This window comes from Netta rufina (genome assembly GCF_964035555.1).
Source record: "Netta rufina genome assembly, chromosome: 5".
NCBI lineage: Eukaryota > Metazoa > Chordata > Aves > Anseriformes > Anatidae > Netta > Netta rufina.
In genome coordinates this window covers 54,514,149-54,527,492 of record NC_140128.1, presented here as the reverse complement: position 1 = coordinate 54,527,492, position 13,344 = coordinate 54,514,149, and the positions used below count along the sequence as shown (strand labels likewise).

Sequence of the window (13,344 nt, the reverse complement as noted above, 5' to 3'; positions counted from 1 at the left end):
GAATGAGACATGTGGTATAGCAGGCTTACTAGAATGCCACATTTTCAACTTCTCCAAACTAGAAGTCTGCCAAAGAATTATGAATTAAACATGAAAAATTGCCATTTATTCTACAGTTAGATAGTCGCTTTTTGTGCGCTACAGAATTTTCTCAAACTGTTAGGCAGGCATTTTTCCATTTTCGGCATTAGAATTGTTGTCCCTAACCATGCAGCTAAGCTATATATACACATATATATATATATATATATACACTGACGGGATCAGAAAAAAATTAAGCAACATGTAACATCGGATGATGCAGGGCAAGATTGAAGTTCTAATTCTACCAGTGGTTTCAGAACTCCTTTCTGGCTATATGTGCAATGAAGTGATAAAGCCTGGGTTGATGTCATGCAAATTAGTGGGACAATTCTCTTTAGCAGTAAGATATACCTCTTCACAAAATAACTGCTCAAGATTTAACTATGCACAAGTGCTCCAGAACCAGGGTCTAAACTCAGAAGTGTTTAATTCAGAAACTTGCTGACAGAATTGGCCCAGGATATATACTTTTTTTTCTTAGCAGTTTAATTTCTGTTTAATTTCTGTTATCTAACATACATGTTAGATTTTATTACCCTAAAGGAAAATGCTGCCCATGTTTGGGAGGTGCTTTATACACCTTGGGTACTGTGAAGTATGATTAATAATTTACAAGTGTAACTGAAAAAAATCCAACCAAGGAAGTATAAGTAGAAAGAGATGAGCTGACATCCTCAGATCAGAAACTTGGCTTTCTTTAAATGAGGTTTACAGAGTGCTGAAGACTTAAATAAGCTCTTCCCCATCCTCAGAAAGTTCTATTTGAGGAAAAAAATAATGCACATCGACTGACAGAAGCTACCTATACCTGCTTATAAGAACAAAGATCTGTTCGAAGACGACACTTCGTGTGTTTGGGTTTTTATTTTGTTTGCTTGCTTTAATCTGGTCTATATTATCGTTGTAAGTCTCTATGCATTAAAAGAAATTTTTATGCATTGTTGCATCTGGCTGTAGGCATGTTGTATTCATGTTACCCTGTACGTCATGCTAGTTCTCCAAGCATTTGTTATTTTTTCCCCATATTTAATAACCTTACTTTACATTTTTCCATAGAATGATTCTGCTTTCTAGCAATTCCTTATATTTTTCTAGCCTTTAACTCTTGTCAACGTGCACTAAAGTTTCATTCACTCATTCTATTTTAATACAAACAAACTATCACTACCCTGAGACGCTGCTCTATTGTGCTCAACAAACGCTTTACACTAGGGTAGGGTGTAGGGGGGGATGCTGTTAAAAAGAAAGCAGGAGAGACATGCACTAGTCTTGGGTAAGCCAAGTGTAATATAGACACAAAACTAAGAAATTATTTTTTAAGTAGTTTTTCAATAAATCATTAAAGATACTTGAGTGTTAATCACACTTAACTGTGTGGTAGAAAAAGCTTTTCTTTAGATCTCACATTTTAATGAAGGAAATGGCTTCTGGCAAAATTCTTGCGAGATCTTACTAAAAAAATATTTGATTTTCCAGCACAACACTGGGCAAGACTTCTTACCTCGCTCCTCATGAGTGTCTTAACACTACATTTGTGAGGACATGAAACCATGACACATGGACAGTCTGTATCTTCATGTTTCTACAGAGGAAAAAGCAAACAAACCACAGATCAGCTTGTACTCTGAAGTTAATGAGCACTTACCTGCAAAGAAAAGCATCCTATAATAATTAAAAATACACTTTTTTTTTTCCAACATTAATCCTAATTGTGCAGTTACACAACTGCAATTGCTGAAACATCCTTTAATGCTTTTGATAGATTCTGAACCAAAAATAAATATTTTCTTGTTTTAAGAACAAAAAAATAAAACTTTAATAAAGATTGTCTTGTTTCATTAGAGTAAATCTTCTTGATTAGTATTTTGTTTTTACTCAGGAACAATGAAATAATAAAAATCAAGTTTTCTCCCTCAAGAATTACTCACAAAAACCAAGCACCTTTAAGAGTGAATAGAACCACTGCAGATGTCCTTATGCCTTTTTTTTTTTTTTTTTAAGAACATACAGTGCATGAAAAAGCTCTCCAGCAATATGCATTGCACCATCTCTGATAAGCTTTCCCTCCTATATAAGGATATTTCCCTTCCGATGGTTTTCTAACTTTTATTCCCAAACATCTGATACTGAGTCTCATTGCTACACATCCAATGTTCAAAGAGATGAAATTTATCACACTGCTAGGCAGGCATTTTGATCTGAACCTAGCTGATGACAGATACCTTAGTATTGCTGTCAAACCAAAACACCATAGAAAGGGAAGAAAATCAGGCCCAGTCTAACTGAATTTGCATTTCTTCTCAGTTTTTCTCAGCAAAATGAAAAATCTGGAAAAAAAGTTTTCATTTTGTGTCAGGGAAAGGTCCCATTCAACTTGAAACAAACTGTTTCATTTCTGGTACTTAAGAAAAGCAAAGGAAACAAAGGTTTAGATTTATAAGCCCACTAGAAAAGTAAGATGATGTAGCATGCCTTTTTTGCCCAGTATAGATGTCTATCTTTGAAACAAAACCAAGACAAGGGAGACGCAAGCTCTGAGATGTGAAAGGTCTTGGTTCAGAACTCAGTCATAAATCTGTGAGCATCGGAGAACATATACGTCCTCGGTTTTAAAAGCAGATCGGGCATCCTGTCCTTCTGCGTGAAGCAAGTCCTTCCTGGGATCCCTCTGACTTGCACTACCTCACTTGGTGTAGCGCACACAGTCAGAGACAGAAAGCAAGAAAGCCTAGGTTGCTCCTCAGCCAGACAGCCAGGACAGCCTCCTGAAAGGTGCAAGGAGCTAGGTTCAGGCCTACCCCACCAGGACATGGCTACCCAAACAGGCTCTGTGCTCGCGCAGACTGAGAACACCTCTCCCCAGAACAACTTCTGCCACAGCGACTGCAGTATTCTGATGAAGAACAGCTATAGGACCATATCTTCTGACAGACTTAAGAACTGGACCTGGACCCCACACGTCACTGTGTTGAAGAGACATCACACACTACCACGCAGCCCTGGGAGCCTACTGTCCTACAGACTTCTCCGATTGTTTGGGAAATACAAAATAAAATTACTCCCTTCTAACATCCCTTCCCTAATTTTAGCTCTCTCTAACCTACCCAGGCTATCTGACTAAGGCTATGAAATAAATGCTCAAAGTTCCCTCACGGTTGATAACAAAAAGGCCCCGTGCAACCCACTGACAGCCCTCTCTCCAGCTCCTCTCCCAGGGTCCACCCAGTGAAACCAGTGACCTCAGGATACAGACTGATCTCATTCCCATGGCAGAATATCTGAATATCACATGCTGCCAAGCACATAAAACCTAAAGCCAAAGGCAGCACACCACTTGGGGAGCAGCGAGCACAGGTGAGGGAAGGCAGAATATTAACACAGCTCTCTAGAGAAGCTACAGCCACATTAGGGACACATCTAGCCCCAAAAGCAGCAACAAGGGAGCAAGGTCTCATGTCTACCCCAGCAGCTGTCCCAGCCAGCTCAGCTGTATTGCCAACTACTGACTGAAGTTCAGATTGCCTTGGCAGGGGCAGGGAGGTAGCAAAGAGCCTAGGCACCAAGTAATGCTGTCCTTCCAGATCTGTATCTTAACACTACCCAACTATAAATTTTATAGGATAAACATTCAACTAACTTTGTGGATTATCCATCAAAAAACATTAACGCACCTATCAACAGTGCAGGCAAGACAAATGCAATCTAAAAAAGTGAACTAACTTTGTTAACTAGAGAGTCTGCCTTCAACAACGGGGATTTCCTACCCCCCAAGATCATGGGATTCTATGAAGACACAAACCATATGTACTCCGGTAAAATTATTTTTGTTTCCATTTGCATACCTTTTTTCTCAGTACGCTCCCTCTATCTCCATTTTCAGTTCAAGTCACTGAGACCTGCTTCAGTCATTATTACGTTAAAAAAAATTAGGCTACAGAAGCTAGAGATGAACTCAGTCTCTGGGTGACAAAACTCTAATAAGTCAAAAGGAGCCTTTCGTTCAAATGTTCGGTCTCATTAAGCTTCTAATTCTCCTCATTACCAAAGTATAATGAGGTAACACAATCAGGCCATAAAAAACAACAGCAGCAGCATTTCTATAATCACTGAATTTCTGAAAATATAGGAAAGGATCTGGAGAAGATCTTGGAGGAGAAGAACAATTACTTTATTTACAACTATTCTTTTCTGTACTTCAATGTAATATGTCATTCTTATTTCCAACATGAATACATAAAAGGTAAATCACTGAATTAAAATCTGGTAGAAAACCTTGTCTCAGCTTCTGAGTATCTTGAAAGCTACCACTTGTTCAAAGATTTCGTAAGTGTTAAATCCACCAATATCTGATAAAAGAGATTTCTGAAACTAACACAGTTTTATGTTCTTCAAAAGGTAAGGATGATTTCAGACTCAAAAAATGTAAATGGTGATAACTGCATTGCCCCAATAAAAACCAATTGTCTACAAGGATCCCACAAGCATGTTCATTAGGTATGGAAAACCAGTTGTATAACAAGACCTATCTAATACTCGCTGATTTTGTCCATTAAGACTGAACACATTTTTTAGTGTCATTCTTTGTCTATTATCCATTCCCAAACTAAAGAAAATTCTGGGAGAATACCAGCCATAATCTAACTAAACACACTTTCACATTTGCATGTGCAAGAATAAAATAGGTACATAAAATATTCTTTGCCTATTTTGTATATCTCAACCACCTAATGCTAGGTAATTGCACAATTACTAATTGTACCAAACCTTGCAAGTATATACTGAAATATGTTAAAGACATACTTCCAAACTTGGCAAGATTCAGCCTATGCTTTTTTGTAAAAGCTTATCTGAGCAAGGAATGCTTCTCATCGTTGTGAGGATTCACTTAACAATATACAAGAACATAGCTGAGAATGACCACTCTTAGCATACTAAGAGGGCTGAAATCTAAGACTGTCAAATTATAGAAACTATCAAATTATAGAAATTATGTAAATAGAGAGCTATCGTAATTACAGCAAGAGACAATCAGCATAAAATATGGGAAATAATGCACACACTCAGCTTACAATTCTATGTCTAAAAAAATGTATGTCTCTCTCATTCTCTGCTCTGTACTTAGTAATTCACAACAGGCTGCTTATCAGGCAAGTTACTTATATGCCAGAACAGCAGAAATTTGGCCTAGGCCTGTCCTGCACCATTAGTGGTCACACCAAGACATTCTGTTACCACATTGCTGCCTTCCTTCCTCTAACAGTTCATACTGTACCCAAGAAGGTTTAGACAAAAAAAGTTATTTCCCCAGTCAATAGCTAATACTTATGTATTTCCAGTATAACACTTAACTGTTGTGATAGGAGTTAGATTATATCAATTTAAGCAAAAGAGAAAAGCAAGGCAGAAGTTACTGTAGTGTCATTATCAGGCAGTGAATCTAATTTATTTTTTAAAGTGCAGTATCTGAACATCAGAACTAAACCAGAATACATTCCCTAGTCACTGCAGTAGCTGGGGAATGTAGCACAGAAAAAAAAAAGTGTTCCGAAAGACTGCCTATTTTCTGTTTTGAGCTACTAAGTCTGAGAGGACAATACTCTATTGGCAGTTAAACATAACATGAAGAGTTATTTCTCCATTTTAACATATGGAATCTTGAAACAAGAAAATACCGCACCTGCAACATAATCATTGGGACTTGGCTTTTACAGTATTTACAAGTTGTCTCCCGGTATTTACAGGTCTTCTCTACATGGTCTGGCAAATCTTTTCTTAATATTTTTTCTTTGCAATCAGCACGAGGACATGCAAGTTCTTCAAACTGACAATCAGTTTTCAAATGCATCTGAAAGATGAAGAAAAGTAAAGCCAACTAAGTTTTGTGCATTTCTTCTCTCCTTTGAAGACATCCCATGTTAAACAACTTCAAAACCAAAGTAACCTTAGGACCAAAGTAAGAGAAGTTACCTTGCATACGAGAGTGTGCAAATAGCAACAAGTCTACTCAGGAATAGGTAACACTGAATTGACAGTGTTTAATACAGTGAAATCTGCTCTCTAGGTAAAGATATATGCTTTCAGTATGAAAGTTGCGTATGTATGAAATTTCACACAGACTAATTAAACAAAAGGCAAGAATTCTTTTTCAATGTATGTTATCTGACAGACATATATGCTGCTTCAAGGTTTTAGGGTTTAAATACTTTATCTGTTTCACTCACAGCAAGTTTAAATACCCACACAGCTCACTGCAGACTGCTGTATAACCATTCCTTCTGACTGTTAAATTACTAGATTACTGTTATACCTTTGTGAAACAAAGCTGCAAGTTCTGTATGAGTCTGTTGAAGCCAAAGGTTACACAACTCCATGCATAAACCACCACTTATGTCAGAGGATTATCATTGGTAATAAAAAATAAAAGAAATAAACACACCAAAAAACCCTCACATTTTTAAGGTATATATTAGGATTTTTCCCGATTTTTTTTTTTTAGTTCTCTCTAGTCCCTGCTTTGCACTTTTACGTTTCAGAGCGCTTTAGTGTCACACAACCACATTATTTTTTTACCACAATCCCTCACAGCATATCAAAAAGATGAATTCCAAAAGGATCTAACTCTGTTCCAACTTTGTAAATAAGCAGCTTAATCACCAGTGTGAGCAAGACACTGGCCAGGGTTTTCATTTGCAAGATTTGTTCTCATTCTTTAACTCAAAAGAAAGCTTATGACTATGTTTGATTACTTACCAGTAATTGACCCAGAGACAGTTGTTCTTTGCAGCCCTTGTTTTCATTTCTGCAGTATATCTGAAGGGCAAGAAGTTCTCTCCTGCAACAATTATCCTTAAACACCTGAAGGGAAAAAAATAAAATAAGATCAAAGGCCACTTCATCTTAGAAACTTAAACCCCTTCAAGAATATGCAAGTTCAAAGAAAGAAGTCATGCAATTCAGCTACAGCGATGTCATTTAATTTTAACCTTACGTGCCAAAAATAAAATGCTACCATTCGATTTTTCTTAATGTGCACATCACAGATTTCTCCACTGTGAAGCAGCCCGGTGACAAAAGATATTTGGACAGATGCTCTACTATTATTCCACCTTTACTACAAATACAGTAAAGGCGGAAGGTAAAAGAAAAGGTTATGATTTTTGCTATTTGTTTGCCTACAGTAGATGTAAACTAGAACTCTTCACGTTATTTGGGAAGCTAGTACGTTAGATAAAATACCATAAGACAAAAAAAAAAAAAAAAAGAGTTGAAACAGTGGTTTAAAGAGAGGATTTCAAGGAAGGCAGTCACCCAACGACCAGCCTGGTTTGTTTGAACACCTATTTACACTTCTCTGATAGTACATAGTTATAGAAATTCTAAGGTCTTAGTTCAGAGGAGGTTTACTATTTCACTGATAAGAAGGCTTTAACCATCTCTCCATTTTGATGTCTGTAAGCCTTTCCGGCATTTTTATCTATAATAGAACTGCAAGAAGTTAGAAGTAGAGAGCTAAGGGGGTTAGACTTTGTACCTTTTACACATGATATCCCATTAAAAAAAAATTCTGTTTCAGAGAGAATGTAATGACACTACCAAGAAGCCCTATTGCTAGGGGCAGAAACTGGGAAAGGACTGGATGCCCTTATGGCTGTTCTTTGCTGTTCTTAAGTGCAAACTGAATGGATAGAAACCCTAGTTAGTTGAAATTGCATCCATAGCCATTTGGAAATACCAAAGACCAAGTCCAACTATGACTACTTCACTGATAAATGGGGTTTTGTGAAATGTATCCCTACAGCTTACGGTCCCTACAGTTCCAACCACGGAACTGTTCGGCATGCCAGCATTTAATAACAACAACAGCACTGTCCAGTGTTTATAAATCTATCCCCAGTATCAGTAAAGGAAAAAAAAAAAATACTGCAACCAATCTGACACAGGTCACCGATTTTTATTTACTTTTCAGATGTACATGTGAAGTTTAATGAATCAACAAATCTCATTTAAATAACCAATTTTCAGCACTGCAGGTCATTCCTCCCCCCTTCAGTAATACACAGTGCTACTAGGCACAGCTTTGCCAACTGAAGTTAAGATAAGAAGATGATCCTTGAAGTTTTGCCAAGACTGTCTAAAAGCTCTTTACTGATTTTGGACACCAACATTCTGTGGGAAGATACAGGTTTCCAGTTTCATGAAAATCACCATCTGACTTGCACACTTAGTCTAACATATTTAATATATGCTGCCCTTTGTGTCATCCTCCTATTTTAAAGATATTTGAACTTTCATCATGAATGTACATATTTATGTGTACTGGGAGCTAGAAAGCCAGAGCTGAAATGATGAATAAAGTAGACATCGTGATTATTGGTCTGAGCTCCTCGAAAGCCCATCCATGTCAAAACTGAATTAAACACTTTTCAGAGAAGTGCTCTGTGTTAAGACAAGAAGAGATTGATGTATCCACTAGCATATTCTTGAAAATGGTTACTATTAGAAGCATTTATTCAGGCAGTAAAGACTACTGACACAAAGAATTTACTAAACACTTCAGAAAAGTCTAATGTAAGAAATGCATAGTCAAAAATAATTTTCTCTACCCTCAACCTTTCAGAAGCAACGCAATTTTCTTGTGAAATACAACAGAGATTATCAGTGAAATAACTAATCCAAATAAAAAGTCTCCAAGTCTGTTACAGTTACTGTAACTCCACACAGTTTTGTTTCCAGTGTGGTTCACAAAACACCACCATGTAAAACAGAACTAGTCAACAGTAGACATGGTCTAGAGCCAAAGCAGGAGTAAGGTTTGCTTAGACCTGTCACAGCCTCTGCAAACCTACAGTAGATGCAGTATTTGTTACCATCATTCCAGCCGATGAAAGAAGTGCAGTATGTTGCTGCAGCTTCCAGCTATGAAAACAAGATACAACATCTGGATAGACCATTAGAGATGAAGCCAGCACAGTTTTCTGCCATGTAGTTAACATCAAAAATAAGCTGTCTTCCTAGATAAAATAAACAGCTCAGATTCTAGAACAAAACTATGTTCTGTAGATAGCTTATTAGGCTTATGAAATAATTGCCAGAAAGCACTTAACACATCTTAGATATGCTACACAATTCAGTACTGTGAGTAAGAAACAATTGTAACAATACCTTGTCTTTCACTATGCTTTCTTGACAGGCTGTACATTTTGGACTCGAAGAACTGCAGAGAAAAGAAAAAAGCTGTATTTTAACTCAACTGAATTTTTACAATATAAGAACTTCACCTTAATAGGCATTTTACTTGGTTAAGACTGTTCAATTTTATTATTATTATTATTTTTTTTTTAACTGTTGGAAGTAAATATAGCTTATTATAATGAGATAACATTATGTTATTTCAAGAATTTGGAACAGAGTCTGGTGTTCCCAAGGCAGTAAGACCTCCGTGATGCCTCTAGACACCTGCAGAGTGGTTTTCTTCAAGTCATCAAAATTTATCCTCTATTTTACAAGCCTGCACCTGATCCACAATTCTTTTTCCTTCTCTTATCACTGCAAACAGGCAAAATATTGCCTCTTTCAATTACCCAGATGTTTTTCAAACACCACATAATTAAACTTTACTCTCTCTGACAGAGAATTTTAAATAGTTTTACCATAAAAGGATACATGTCCATCTCTCTCACATTTGTTATGGTTTTAGTAGCTGTTACAGACCCCTGCTCCCTTTATCTAGTACAAATCCCTTTATTTCTTTGCAGCTCCTTCTCCCCCAAGTAAAATGGGGATACCCATAGTGATCTCCCTCATAAAGCTCTGGGATCTGTGGATGAAAAGCACTATTTAGCAGCTAGGTAAGTTCTTTTGTAAAGCATCTCACCGACAGACTGCAAATTGCTGCTGTTTGCAGCATTGCAGATCAATGTAGAAGGCTGAATTGATTATTTTATATAATCAGTATAGTTAGTTCAGTATAGTTATTTCAAATCACCCCACTGGCTTCTACTCATTGAAGTGACCATTCTTTATGTCTTAACGTATTTCAGAGCATCTTCACTGTCTCGCAGCCTCAATATCTGTGATATTTTTCTTAGATAGAAAAAAAAAGAAAGGAAGGGAGAGAAACTAATCTACTTGAGGGCATATAGTGTTTAATACAATGTCATCCTTTCCTCGCTTTTACTGAATTCACTCAAGCATCCTACTTGCTCTTTTAAGCTACAGCTGCATATTGAGCAGACTTTTTTTTTTGTGTTATCTACACTGACTCCCAGTTCTTTGTCCTCAAATAACCCTGGAAAAGAACCTGCGAGCATGTAATCAGTGTGTGTGCAGCAGCATACCAACAGTGAATGACAAAATTTAGTGGCAGATACAGAAACAATTTCAACTTATTTTTCTTCCTTTTTTATGGCACATTTTTTGATTTCTTTAAAAAAAAAAAAGGCTATAAATTTAATTTTAAAGGATTTGTTTGCAACAGGCACTTAAATATGGTGAAGTACCTACAATGACAGTAGCGTGAAGATGGCCTTACCCATGTGTTCTTTTCAATAAGACTGGTTAAAAAAACAGGAAGGTAAAATTACACATATTCTAGCTGCACTGTAATAAGCACATGTGCATGTCTCGCAGCAGGGAAGGAAAACTGCCCAGATTCCAGCAATGCCAGAATCCTTACCGCTTAGATTGTTAAGGGTCTGCTCTGTCCATCTGTACACATCCAAGCATGCCAGGTGTTTGTTTTTCTGCAGTCACTGCTATTAACCATGTAAGAGCCTTCCAAAACATACATTCAGAAAGAAAAAACTGCATTTCTTAAAACAAACTACACCTTAACTGAAAATGGGTATTGAAAGAAAAGTCTTTTTCCCCTCCTCAATTTGGCATGCTGTAGCATAAAACCTATAGGAGCTGATCAGTGAGCTGCAGGCACTGGTATTTCCCCTGTACAGATCTTATTCTTTATTACATGACAGGGTAATGTAGTATCCTACAACCTCTTTTGCCATATTGCATGTATTCTTAATTTGCACCTTCCCGAGTTTACAATATTGCCAAGTGAAATATAGCCTGCTGCCTAGATTTAAAATGGTGACAAAAAGTAAATGGGAGATCACCAAGAGCTTCCAAAGACAAATCCTCTCTAGATTAGTAGTCCTATGTGTAACGTCCAGCAAGCTCATTTTGTTCTGTACTTCTGCTTTCCCAAGAGTAAATGGAACTATTGACTGCTTATTTACAACAGGAGATTAAAGCTTGGACAATGGCCTCCAAATATCAGACCAAGTGTCAAAATCACACTGCTGAATAAAATCCCTGGCAATGCACCCGAGTTGAGAGGCAAAGAAATACACTTCTGTTGATGCACAGATGTTTCTTAAAAGCTAGATACTCCTTTTTCAATAGCCACACTTTTATCCTTACCTACACTGGGAAAGAATGTATCTCTCAGCATTTATTTTATGTCTGCAACATACACTCACATTCTACACTCTGAACCAAAGATCTCAGCAACATTGCAGCCAGAATCCACAAAACAAAAAGCCCCAGGCCACAGATACAGAATGTTTGTGGAGCTTCATTTCCCCATAAGACGTGACATTTACCCAAGGGTCCCACCACTCAATTGCAAAGACAGGTCCACAGGTAGGTCAGGTACTATCACTCTGCAGGCTCACTTCCTCACACAGCCACAGCTCCAGATTATTAAATGGGTTCTGGACCAAAATAGCTACCCAATCTACACTCCAGGCAATGCAATTTTTACTTAATGCAACGCTGCATGGAACTAAAACACATTACCAATATTTTCAACAATATTTATGGAAAGCTTAATTCATCTTCACCCAGAGGAAAACACAAATGACTGTGCCAGCATATAGATAAGAAATAAGCAAGCAATCGACAAGATGAAGACTACTTCCAGCCCCAGGCATTAGCTTAATATATGCATAAAACTATGGTGGTGTTCATACTGTTTTCAGCAGTTCACAAGTTTTAAATATGTTTCAGTACAAGAAGAGTTACCTTAGCAAGGCATTCATGCAGGTCTCACAGAATCTGTGTCCACATTCAGTCTGTTTAGGATTGCATAAGATGAGGTGACATTTTTCACATTTATACTTATCCTCCACGGCATTTACAAATTTCTCTTTGTAGCCGCCTTGCTCTGGAACATAAATCGATGCTGAAGGACTGCGATCGGGGTTGGCCCTTTGTTGTACCATTTCTACAGATAAAGGAGGTTCAGTCTTCTTACTGGCATCCATGCTCTAAGATAATTTCTGCGAAGAAATAAAGTAAGAAAACCTCTGAGAAATGAAGGCTTTTTCCATTTAAATAAAAAAACATATCTAGCATCTGATAGACTATGTAAAAACAAAGCACTAAGAGAGGTGTGTCCACACATCATGCACATGCTACACATATAAAGTAAACATATCTACATAAATGTATTAAGCTTAACAACTCTTTAAAGTATTCTACGTTTTTAAAGGCTCTAGAAGGTGAAGAATTAAGCCCCATTCCTGAAAACATAGCCTTAGTTATCTGTGGGCATTGCTTTGGGAGCAAGAAGGAAGAGTTCTTTTTATTCTTTTATCTCTGTCACTGAAAAACATCAGTAATATTGAAGTCATGCCATTAGAGGAAGCAGCAGGGTGTGTGGAGGACAAGGTGTGCTGGTACAGCACCACACTCAATTTTGCTCACTTGCTACTGCAAAAAGCACATAACCATTACTGTCCTATATGGGATATCTGGAACCTACACAGCCCCATTGCCAGCTTCTCCTGTCTAGCTCATGCAATAGCAATGTATAAGATGCACCGTTGTAAGCCTGTTTTAGAACAAAACATAAGGTTTTTACTCGTTAAACTGCTTTCCAACCTCTTCATCATACATTCCCACATGAAGAGAGCAGGTGACACAACTCTAATTGGCAGATGAGATATGTCGACATAACATGGCCACTTGATTAATTCACTAGAATGAAGCGCAACTGACAGGCAGCTGAGAAAATAATTAATGCAGTTGAAGACTGAATTACAGTAGCTATTATCCTGGACTGTGATACCTCTAGGTCAGCATGCAGTGAATTAGCAGAGCAACAGAGGAAGAACACTGCGGATTAAATTTGAAAACCTGCTTTGAATAACTTCCTTGCTTATAGAATCTTAGAACAGAAACACAGAACCATTTCAGTTGGAAGAGACCCTTAATGCCACCAAGTTCAGCCATCACATGTTATTAAATCTACCATTA

The 13,344-nt window shown here is 37.4% G+C and overlaps 1 protein-coding gene across 1 annotated transcript in view; it reads right to left on the bottom strand.

The window, feature by feature from the left end:
- The window catches only part of TRAF3 (TNF receptor associated factor 3), a 42,797-nt gene that overhangs the window by 14,920 nt on the left and 14,533 nt on the right, over window positions 1–13,344 (bottom strand). The window contains exons 2-6 of the mRNA XM_084288373.1: window positions 12,109–12,365; window positions 9,247–9,298; window positions 6,835–6,939; window positions 5,762–5,929; window positions 1,586–1,666 (exon numbers count right to left, since the gene is read on the bottom strand). Of these exons, the coding sequence (XP_084144499.1) occupies window positions 1,586–1,666; window positions 5,762–5,929; window positions 6,835–6,939; window positions 9,247–9,298; window positions 12,109–12,350 (648 nt within the window). The 5' untranslated portion in view covers window positions 12,351–12,365. The remainder of the gene's footprint in view (window positions 1–1,585; window positions 1,667–5,761; window positions 5,930–6,834; window positions 6,940–9,246; window positions 9,299–12,108; window positions 12,366–13,344) is intronic.